At 41.1% G+C, this 12136-nt stretch overlaps 1 protein-coding gene across 2 annotated transcripts in view; it reads left to right on the top strand.

The window, feature by feature from the left end:
* The window catches only part of MTR (5-methyltetrahydrofolate-homocysteine methyltransferase), a 1755520-nt gene that overhangs the window by 760779 nt on the left and 982605 nt on the right, over positions 1 to 12136 (top strand). For both annotated transcript variants that reach the window (XM_044059073.1, XM_044059064.1), the window contains exon 10: positions 317 to 378. In XM_044059073.1, coding sequence (XP_043915008.1) covers positions 317 to 378 — 62 coding nt within the window. The remainder of the gene's footprint in view (positions 1 to 316; positions 379 to 12136) is intronic.

Raw genomic sequence — 12136 nt, 5'->3', positions numbered from 1 at the left:
AGTTTGGCATCTCTTAGTCATTAGTAAGTTCATAATAACCAAGTGCCCTATACAGAGTGATTGTGTAAGGATTTTTAATGAGTTTATTGACAAAAACATGATGTTAAAATGTAAATATTTGTGCATATAATGTTTGTCTTTTTGCTTATGTTTGTGTAATGGTTCTGCACATTTGTTTTTGGTTTGTTTGCATGGTTGAACATGCATTAATGATGTTTTTTAAAGGAGAAAGTAAGTAAATTCCTACATTCACACTGAAGTTTCTCTGCCCCCCCCCCCCCCCCTTCTCTTTCTCTCCACCTCTGTTTTTCTTAAGGACTTCCTAACACGTTTGGAGACTATGATGAAACTCCTGAGATCACTGCCAAGCACCTGAAGGTAAGAAAAAGATTTACTGGATCTTGTACACTTGCCTTTAATTTATATATTCGTAGGTTTGTACTAGGTTAATGACCATCAGGTTTCTTTACAAGCCTGGCCGTACAATCCAATCCATTCCATTTTTGTCCCAAGTTTCTCTAAGGTTATATGGGGGCAATGTTAGTTGGGGATTTATCTTTCTTACTGTCAACATCTGTCCATCAGTAGTGAGGACCAGACCGGGGGTGAATTTGTGATTTCAAATCTGATGTAATTGTATAGGGTCAGGGATGAACTTTGCTTCACGTAGATGGGGGAGCTTATTCCATAGCACTGGGATCCTTTAAGACACATTGGTCTCTCCAGGATGTTCTGTTTAAGTCGCAGGCAAAGTTCAGGTTCCTGGATCTAATGTTTCCGGTGCTGTTTGTTTAGCAGATGTGTGCGAGATCTATCACAGCTGAATCTGAGGATATCCTATACTCCAGGAATTGATCGCCTCTCATTAGCCTGTAGGAGTCTGAGTACAGAGATGGGCTTTAAGGTGATCTGTGTAGAACAAATTATTCAAACCCTGGATTCTTCTGGTGAGAAACCATTGAGGGCATTCCAACTATTGCAGGTACCTCATTAGGTACATCCCAAAGGGGAGTTTGTACTCAATGATGGGTCTGATAAGGGCTGAGTAGAGTGGTACTGTAACTTCCTTGGACCTGAATGCCGTACCATTGCTTATGTGTTAGGTGTCATAGAGTGATTTTATTACTACCTTGGCTACTTGCTGGCTGAAGGCCTGACTGCTGTCTGCAAATGGGGTGTTTTATTGATGGAATAATTAGCTTGGATAGATAATTTCCCAAGTGGCACTGTGCTGCAGTTTTTTGTTTTGAGTTTTATTCTGTCATTTGTTTGTGTTAACCTGTCTTGTAGGATGTTGGTGTCATGGAGGGAATCTGTGATAACTCTCAATTTAGTCATCTGCAAATATAGTGAGCCAGAAGCCTTTGACATTAGACTTGATTTCCGAGAAGTAGGTGCCAAACAGGATCAGGCAGAACATGGAGCCCTTATGTGTACCTCTGGGAACCGGTCTCCTGGTGGAGGTGGTCTCACCAATGCTGACTTCTTGAGTCCTTTCTCTGGGTCAGCCAACAATCCTGTGAGTTATAGTAGGGATTTATGCCTACTTTTGAGTGGTGTATATAATGTATCTAGCGCCTTTGCTGGGTCAAGGTATGCAGTATTCACCGCTTTCCCCTCATCCATAGCCTTGTTGACCCTCTCGAGGAAGTCTACCAGGATGAGTGACAAGACCTTCTCTTAAAGCCAAACTGGGATGGGTCCAGTGTCTGTAGGTTGCTAATATAATTGTTTCCTTATTTCCATGATAATTCATCCAATGGCTTTGCATATCAGACTTGTCAGACAGATGGGTCTGTGGGTCCTGAGGCTGTTGATGGCACACCCTTATGAAGAGGGATGAGTGTTGCGGCCCTCCATTCATCTGGCATGTAACCTGTTTTGAGGCTGTAGTTGAAAAGTGCCTCAAGTGGTCCAGCCAGGCCATGTTTTAGGCTATTTAGTAGGCAACTGGGGGTACTGTCGGGGCCCAGTGAAGCAGTGTAAGACTGCTCCGTGCTGATAATTAGGGGGATATGCTAGAAGGAATTTCAAAAGGTGTAGTGAGGGGGGTGAGGAGTGAAGCTAGAGCTATATTTATCTTCCAGTTGGTTTGCTATGTCACCCTGATAAGTGAAAATTGTGCCATTTACCACCAGTTCTGCACATTGCTCAGTGTTACTTTTAAGGCTTCTGACATAGCTGAAGAAGCTGTGATTGTTGTTAGCCTGGGAGGCTAATTTGACCTTGTAATTGGCCTTGCTGAACTTTATTAAACCTCTTAGTTTCTTGCTAAGTTGAGTGAGAAAGTCATTGTCTCTGAGAGTTGCTGTTTCTGATTTTGGCCATGACTTTTTTCTTTTGTTATATACCCTGTTAAGGTAAGGATTCCACCAGTGGGGTTTGCTTTTGGTGACAGATCTGTGCTTACTTCTGTTAAGTGTGGAGGCCTTATTGCAGCTATTTACATGTTTGTACAGGGTTTCTGTAAATGATTCTGCATAGGTAGCTGTGTTCTGTGGGTTTGGGGAGCCATGAATTTTGGCAAACTGCTGCTTAATAGAATGTAGTTTGCTTTAGAATAGTTCCTAACTGTTATGAGTTTAGTCGGATCTTCCAGGTTGATTTTTATTTTGAGGAAGACAGCTTTGTGGTCAGACCTCACCAGTGAGGATGTGATGGTGGGGGTGGGGATTCTGCAACACTCCCCATTTTGGTGAGTTCTGGGTCCAAAATGTTTGATCCTCTGGTTGGAGTGCTCAGGGTGTTTGTGTTGAAAAAGTCCAGAAAATATTGTGCCTGTGAATTTCAGGCAGTGTATTTTTCCCAGTCTATAGAGGGATAGTTAAGGTCTCTCATGAACTGGGTATTTGGTTGAATGGTGAGCACCTGTAGTAGGTCTAGTTAAGAGTTGTGAGCTACGTGGATCATAGAGAATGACCTATAGCTGGCCAGGACATGGTAAGGAACTTTGTCTCCGGAGACTTGGGCATGGATGAACTCCAGACAGGAAGACCGGTGTTAGCATTTTGGGGGCCCCCAGCAAATGTCAAGTTTGGGGGCCCCCTAGGCACTTCCGTCAAAGTATCACCCTGTCACTGCCACCCCTCCAAAAAGCCTTTTAGTTCATGCTGCAAACTTTTAGAAGTAGTTATGTACAGCATAACCTTTAGCTACAATGCTGTTACAGTATGATAGGCCTATGTACCACGCTATGTTCACCCTTCTAACAGAGGGATGTTCACAGTTACTGGCATTTTGGTTACAGCAATGATACATCATAGCAACTCTATGTATAGGTCTAGACATAGGTGAAATGCTGTATATATGCTCTAAAGTGCATTTTCTTTTTTTTTTTCTTTTTACATAAACTTTTCATCCAATGATGGGTTGAGCAAAAATGATGATTAAGGAAAGAAATTTCAGTGTTGCTGTTCAACTTAAGTTTTCCTGGCATCCTTTCAGAACACCCTTCCTGACCAAGACAGCACAGTAATAACCACTTAGGAAACAACTCAGATAAGCCAGGGTCCAAGAAGCCATATATAGGTGTCCTGAGGTGCATTTTAGAGCATTTTCCCAACTTTTTAAATACAATAGTGTCCTAAACAAAAAAACACGAGTAAGAAAATTATTTCAGTCTTTTCTTTTTCTTTCTAGGATGATATAAGATGTGCCCAAGGCTTAATATTCAAAGATGACAAAATAGTAGCTCACAAAAAAACTAACTAGACTTTTTTTGTCTGGATACATAGGTCCAATCTGTGAATATGGCCTGCCTCCCTAACCCCCCCCCCCCCAAAAAAAAAAGAAGACAGTCACTGCCTATACATCCCTCTGGTGTTAGACTGGAATGAAAGCAGATGTTCAAATTGCCAGTGTCATGTGTTTCAAGTGAGTGCTGACATACATAAACATAACATGACACCTCACTCCTCAACCCAAACTGTCAAATGCAGCTGCCTATGTGCATGCCTAAAGTGTGATTGTGAGGAAAGTGAAAAGAATAACGATTATAGTAATGTATTCAACATCGTTGCCCCTAGACGGTACACACTGCCCCTACACAACTTATAGTAACCTTCTTTGTACATATCAGAGGTCTGTGAGAAAAGTAAAAGAAACAATGAAAACACTGTCCTCATCCTCATGAGGACACCTCTATGGTTAGACTGTAATGAAAATTAAGTAACCCCCCCATAACCTACAGCAGCTTCCTATACACACACACACACACACACACACACACACACACACACACACACACACACACACACCTGAGCAGGACTGGTATTAGAATGGGTGCAGTTGAGAGGAGAGGCCATTATCTGCTTTATCTTAACAGGGTCAGCCCTGTTCAGGTTAAAGAGCGTAATCAGAAAATTAATACATTTTTTCTCAGTTTTTCCCCAACCAGCAACAGTTTTATGGGGTCCTCACACAGTCAAGGATGGTTTATACAGTCTGGGGAGTGGGGACCACCAGTCTCTTTGAAGACTGAAGTGTCTGAATGTTCTGTGATATATTTTATGCATTACTTTTGAAATATAATTACTTTGTTAGCTACATTTTTCACTGATACCCAGAAGAATAATGTATGTGTCCTGGCATTATTAGGTGTGTGCAGAGATAAAAATCAGTGATATTTTATACAAACACACACAAAAGCCATAGCAGTACTAGTTTAGTACTTATTTCAGCAAACAGCAATACATTGTGCAACACTGGTACTGCCACACCAAATCAGGGACTGCTGTTTAGCAGTCGTCAAACAGCATCAGGGGTAAGTCACTTGAGGAGTAAAACATACATGTCACTGTCCCTGATTTCACAGACTTTCCCTGATTTTGCTCATAATTTTGCTCTATCCTTCATAAAAAAAAGTTTGATTTGCTAATAAATCATTCAGGAATGCAGACAGTCAATAATTCCAGGCATCAGCAGTTTATACTTTGTATTATCCAAGAAAATGCATGTTGATGCAAAAAGTGTTACATTTTTAAGTGAGTTAGACTAATATTTAAAATGTGTTCCTGATTTTGAGACTTTATTCTCCTAATATTTTTGGAATTGTGTTGAATTTTTGTGCAAAGAAGTTGGGAGATGTAGTATCTGGTATTCTACCAATATTTATAAAACTCCCTGAAAGAAAGAAAAAAAAAAAACATCTCTGAAGATTGGAAGCATCAGCTCTTCTTAAAATACAAGGTTTGCACTCAAATCAGTCTCTCTTGACCTGTGGATCTCTCTATTGCTTACCTTGCTTAGGTTCATTATCAGCTTTATCCTAACAGTCATACCATAGCCTTGTTCAGGTTAAAGAGCATAATTCATCAGCAGCTTTTGTAGGAACCCCACGCAGTCAAGGATGATTAAGGCCCTCCCTTGCAGCCACAGGTATTGCAGGTATCTAAAGCTGGCTATGTTGTGGGTGCTACTATAACCAGAGATATCTTGGAAATTTAGAGGAGATATAAATAAGAGTTATTATGCACGTCGTTTATTAAGTATACAAGATTGCTGCACTAGCTTTTGTTAGTTTGACAGACATGTTAAAAAATATCAAGATAAGATAATTTGCTGTGGTTGGGTTCTCCCAGCGACCGCAGGGTTTGCTGGTGCCTAAAGCCGGCTATGACTCCAGAGCATCATCCTGTGTAACCAGCCTGGAGTTGTATTTGTTTCTAATGTACCTCGAGATACCGCCACCTTTAGCCATTGTCAGTGCTGCTGTTGGTCTAAATGTAAGAAAGGCACTGTAGCCTTGAACTGCAGAAGTACTTTCTGTTGCTATAAACCAAGTGTCGGTAACAGCATAGATGTCTACATTCTTCAGAGTGAAGAGAGCGTATTAGGGTGTGAAGTTTCTTGTTTAGGCTGTTAGCATTGAGCAGTAACACTTTAAGGTTGCTTTGAAGATTTTTTTTTTTTTGCTTTAGTGGCAGTGTTGTAATTTTGACATTGCCTAAAAAAGACTCTAAGGGGGTGGATAAAGTTTTAGCAAATATCTGGAAGCCTGGTGGGGCAGGTGCAAACCATCCTTTGCAAAGCAAGGTGGTCTGTTAACCATAAGCTTTATATATGCGCAAATGCATTCATTCATTCATTCTCAGTATACCTGCTTAGTCTAGTTTTGTATTGAGAGCCATATTGAACCTATTCTAGGACTCAGTGGGTGTAAGACAAAAAACAGTCTTGGAGAGAACACCAGTCCATTGCAGTAGGGTGCGTGTACACACACACACACACACACACACACACACACACACACACACACACACACGCACGCACGCACACACACACACACACACACACACACACGCACGCACGCACACACACACACACACACACACACACACACACACACACACACACACGCACTTACAACCTACAAGCAGTTTGGAGAATTGCCACTTCATCTATGGCATGTTTTTTGGATGTGGGAGGAAACTGGAGCACCCAAAGAAAATCGGCGATATTGTACTTGAAGGCATCACCTTGCATTTCGTGCAGAAGTGGGAGTGTCGCGAATGATTGATAACCAGGTCTGCATATGTAATGAGCCATGATTGACATGGCATTCAAACAATGCAAATGAATGGACTTTTTTTGCTAAAAATAAAAGCACACTCTTGAAGAATTTTAGTTGCTTGTTGCATTTTGAAGTGTTTCAGATACAAAAATAATAGCTTTTTTGCTAAAATAAAAGCCCACTCTTTTTAGAATTCTAGTTGGTTGGTAAGTGATTCAAATACAAAAATAATAGCTTTAGTCGACTAATAAAGGGAACTTAGAAAAAAAAGGACACTTGCCATTTTCATACCCCCCCTCCCTGAAAAGGACACACCTGCCCAAATAAGGGACTGCCCAGCCTAAAGGAAAACTGGTGGTAACCCTAGGTCAGGACAAGAATAAGAAGTGAGCTTATATACTTTATTTTGAACAAAAAAATATATCTTCCGATTAAATCATTAGCTTAAAAAGTGACCATGTAGTTTGCCGTTTAATTTAAAAGAAAATATACTTTGCAGACAGCCAGAAGCAGGAACAAAACGAAGTTTCTGAAATATGTCTTTTATTTAATAAATAAGAAACAAACAATTGTTCTCGAAGACAACACAAGACACGTACTAAAAGCCGGACAGTGTATTAGGATTCTTCGAGGGAATACATATTCATTAGTGCCTGATTACGAAATAGCACGGGGGTGGGTTTTGGGCGGGGCTTACCACTGCGCATCTGGTGAGGCCCTGAAGTATAATATCGCCAGAAAATCCACAGAAGAGTCTCCAAATGCTGCTACACCGGCAGGGTTTGGTGGACAGGCCTGTCAGTGGATGTGCAGCAGCAGTATATCTAGTGAGACTTGTACTTACTGTTGTGTTACAGTACCCTTAAGGAACATGATCTAATGGCATCACTAGGCCTCTTCTGTGTCTCTCCTGCCTCAACATTGCAGGAATCCTGACACTTAACTTTAAGCATTTGCCCATCACATAATCACAACATGCCATCCGAGCATAGGTCTGTCCATCTCAGAGTTAGGTTTAAATGGGCAGAGGACTTAGAGGCTGTTACCTCTTAGATGAATAAGGACAAGGCATCCATCCCATCCCCATAACTCTCCTCCCCTTTTAGATGACTCCATTGTTTTTCAGAAATCCTCAGGCGCATGAATTCCCATGGAATGGCCTGTGATCCTTTACCTTCTACCTAGAAATGTTTGAATGACTATCAGGAAAGAGGTAGGATGAGCTGGTGGTCATGCAACTCAAGGTGGCTTTCCTCTAGGATACTATTTTTGCATTTAAACATCTGGTTTTTGCTCCCAGTAAGAAAGGTGGGTTGGCAGCCTTTAAAGCTTCCCTGCAGACTACTCTGTCAGAGATGCTGGGTGAGCAAATTTGTATAACTAAGGAAGTGATTTTTTTGAGCTGTGATGCAGAATCGGAATTGCCTAGACACAGTAAGGCCTTGCTGATTCTAATTATGGTAGCTGCCAAAACAGGAGTTAATAGAAAATGGAAATCAAAGTCTAAACCAGATGTACTAGAGATGGTGACTATAGTAACTGAGATAAAACAACTGGAATTGGGATATTTAGAAAAGGGTAGGAACAAATTACATAGAAAAAATGGGAATCATGGGAACAATACATGCAGAGGAGGAATGAGGTTAAAAAAAGGCAGGATATGAATGAGCTATGTAATGTCTGACTGACTGATGGAATAGATTATATATAAGTGATGTATAATGTTTGCAAGTAAAATTATGGCTGTATGGTTTGTTTTCATTTATATAAATGTATGCCTATGTCATACATGATAATTTAATAAAGATATATCTTGTTTGTAAAAAAATAAAAAGAAGAAAGGCAGCCTCTAAAGTCTCTGGCAGATTTCAGTAAAATTCTTATTGAACTTTCTTGGCCGGGTTCCTGTGGATGTTTATTGGTTTAGCGTAGGTCCAGGGTTGTAGCAGTTTTTCGCCTCATAAGGAGTCAAAGAATTTAGTCAGAGAGCACATAAATTAATGTGTTCCTCTGCACATTGAGACTTGGATGTTTCAATAGATCTGGCAGTGAAGAAGCAGAAAACTGTCCTCATTCTGGATCAAGAAAGACCTGCTTAAGACCCTTATGATGACTTTTGCAGTGACTTGCACATGACCTACTGTAATTTAGTTTGTGCTGATGTTATGGTTAGGGGGTTCCTATCAGTTCGTTGAAACTTCAGCAGTTCGAACACCATATGTTCGACCTGTGAAGTTCGAAAACTGATTATCGCAAAGCCGCGGAACACCGAATTCTTTCCCAGGGAAAAAATTTGGTGGGCCGTTTCTGTGGCTTCGAGATTTTCAGCACTGTGGTGGAAAGTTACGGGTTGGGTTCAGGTAAGTGTGCGATTGTGTGGACGTTAGGGTTAGGGCACGGGTTAGGTGAGTTAGGGTTAGGGCGCGGGTGACGTGGGTGTGCGATAGTGACAGACTTTAGGGTAGGGCAGGATAGGTGAGTTAGGGTTAGGGCATGGGTCAGGTGAGTGTGCAATACTGACGGACCTTAGGGTTAGGGTTTGGGTTAAGGTAAGTGGATAGATAGTAGTGTATGTACAGTTTAGTGTAGGGTTAGATGTAGGATTTTAAGTGCATGTGTGTGGATTGCTGTTTTTTTGGTGTGCTTGTGTTGTGTGTGAGTGTTTCTTGGAACAGCGATTTTTTTCCATGGGGAAAAAAATTGCTGTTCTAAGCCTTCAATGGTTTTGCACTTCGAGGTTAGAAGTTGGAATATATGGTGTTCGAACTTCTGCCATTTCGACGAAGTGATATAGACCTATGGTTAGGGCAGCAGGCTAGAATACGTTCCTGCAAAGGATAACATGGCTACATTTCTTATTCTGTATGAATGACCTTAAGGCTACTCCTGATGACCCTTTCTGGGTGGAAATCTTGTTTTTGGGAGGTCTTCCAAGACTTGATTGTGGACCTCCTGAATAAGAAGAAGAAGAAGGGAGAACAGAATAGAGACGAGGCTGTCTTGAGTACGACCATGCCTCCACCCCATCTTCCAGACTGGCCCAATTCTCCTGCAGGAAGAAACCAGATAGTCAAACTGGAAGACATCCAAGCACCAGGCTGTTTTCTCACCAAGTCAACAGAAGAGAGTGATGCACACAAGCCTAGCAGCTGCAGTCTTGACTTGTATCCATGACTTTCAGTTAGGAGGGAGGGAGGCTAATTGTGTTCTTTATTGTAATGCGCATCAGATGTAGTGTTTGCCAGGCTTTCACTCTGAATACCATTGGAAATAGGAAGAATAAGCTACATTTATTTTTTAATGCAAAAAAAAAAAAAAGCTGTCATCTGAGATTGACAAACACTGGATGCCAGTGGAAGCTTTGGAGCTGGGTCCATCAACCTTGTTGTTGGAGCCTGATGCTGTTGCCTTTTCTTCTGATCCTCCAAAAGTAGAAACTTGGGAAGTCAAGGTATAGACATTCCTTTCCATGTCCCTTTGCCAGGAAAATATCCATTGTTACTTTGAGTAGCTTCTAAACAATCATCTGCTTAGCTTATCAAGTCTCTTAGTATGACTTCCAGACCAGCTTCAGCAAGGTCATATTATGCTCTCCCTCCTGAAATAGACTTTGATAAGTGCTTGGATGCATTTATCAGGGCTCTGCAAAATTATTGTTACCTCATACAGGGTTTCTCAGTGGCTTCTGGACATCACTGTGTCTCTTTATTCTGCTGTGATCCTTCACCTGTGAGGTCAGTCAGGAAACATGTATGGAAGAGGAAGGATTAGCATTAGTATACGTGTTATTGTTGTATTAATATTATCAGTATATTTTGTATGCAGATTGAGTTTGCAGTTTTGTTCAAGTTGCACTGTTGTGTGGTCAGAATGCCAATAAAGTTCACTTTGACTTTGACAAGGACTTGAACTTTCATGTTAAGTCATGTAACACAGGGGTCAGAGATGAGGTGGATGCAGACTCACCATATGCTGTACCTCAGGTTGAGAAAGTCTCGGAGATGATGAGGAAAAGACAGATGTGGCCCACTGATCTAATATCCTTCCTACAGAAGATTGCAGAAGCCATTTCAGACCTCCCAGTGAATTTCCTGGGTGGTTCCAACAGTTTGTTATGTTAAAACTGTCTGCTGTTATGGAATGGGACAATGCTAATGTTATGGGATCTGTCCCAAGGAGACTGGGCAGGGTCCTCCAGTCATCCTAAGGTTGGGATTGTTAGAGAACTTGAAGCCTGACTCAGTTATGGCAGTGGCTGCCCTTGAAAAGGTAGCAGTATTGTAGAGCCCTGCTATATCTCTCTCCCCCTGACAGAGTCCAGAGCTTTGGACAGATGTGAGAAATGAATTTATATATCCCCTACTTTTTCATGGAGGACCATGAACTTATACGCACACAAGTGATGAGATTTTTGTATCGAGAGTTGCTTAAATTTAATTTGCTTGTGTGCATTTAGAGAATGCATGTATGCGTTTCTGTGCGTGCACGAGTATGTAAGTAACTAACAAGAAGCTGAAAGGTGTGTGGACTGAATGTTTTTTTTCCTTTTGGTCCTTAACTTCAAATGGGATTATTTTAGTTGTCATTTTATAAATGAAAGAGAAGCTATTCTGGGGACTGCCCAAGTTGCAGAGTGGTCTAGCTACAGCTCAGCCCCTTGTTAATGAGTAGTGAGGACATGAGAATGTGCTACTTTAATCAACCGGTTTTTGCATACTAATCACTGTCTGGGAGATGCCAGCTGCTTAGTAGACAGGTTTAGTCAGTTATTGTCTTCTGTTGTGCCAGTAGAAGTCTCTCAGTTCATCAGTAAGTACAGAAGTTGTTGTATCACTTGGAGAAAGCCTTGATACAATCACGTTGCTGCTTTGACTGTTGCCAGATACAGAAAATTCCTTTTTCTCATTTTGTCATTCAGAAATGGCGCCTTTTACTCCTGTATGATTTTTCCTACTTCCACTGATTCTGACTTTAAAGCAAAAAGCCAAACAGCAGAAATCCAGAGTCATTTTCTTAGCTTTTTTGGTTTCATGTCAGGCTTCCCTCCTCAGGCCTTATCTGTTGGAGAAGACTTCTGGACCATCCAGACCCTGAACCCCTACATATAACCTCTTGTTTTTTCCAGTTCCTTTCATGGCTAGAAAATCCTGCCTACCCATCCAGGGTAGTCCAGCAAGTGGACTCATCTCTTTGGGCATTGTCAAAGTGTATGTAATGACCTTCTATCAGGCTTGGACTAACCAATTACACATTTTTTTGCACATGACTTAGCTGTTCTTCTATAAAAGTGCACCTTACTGCTATTTTTAATCTCTGTCAAGTCTCTAATGCTGTGTTCTTGTCATCTTTGAAAGTATGCAAAGCCTTTCTGAAAGATATCTGTATCATTAGAACTGCATTGAAGGATCCTATACCTATATGGGGTATGTGTTTTGTACGGGAAAAATGTATACCCTCCAACACCTTTGTACTAGAAAAAACTTTATTCCCCTCCCGAGTCAGCATCTGATGCATAAGTCAAGTTTTTAGTGAAAGATTCTTTTCTGATCTCCATTACAGCAGCCAGACTGTCTGAATTGCAAGCCCTATCTTTGCAGCCTGCTTACTTTTTTAATTTTTTCTTTG

This window comes from Protopterus annectens, chromosome 1.part2 (assembly GCF_019279795.1).
Source record: "Protopterus annectens isolate FY-2018-M chromosome 1.part2, PAN1.0, whole genome shotgun sequence".
Taxonomy (NCBI): domain Eukaryota; kingdom Metazoa; phylum Chordata; order Ceratodontiformes; family Protopteridae; genus Protopterus; species Protopterus annectens.
The sequence above is the reverse complement of the archived record's forward strand: the minus strand, read 5'-3'. Positions and strand labels throughout refer to the sequence as shown.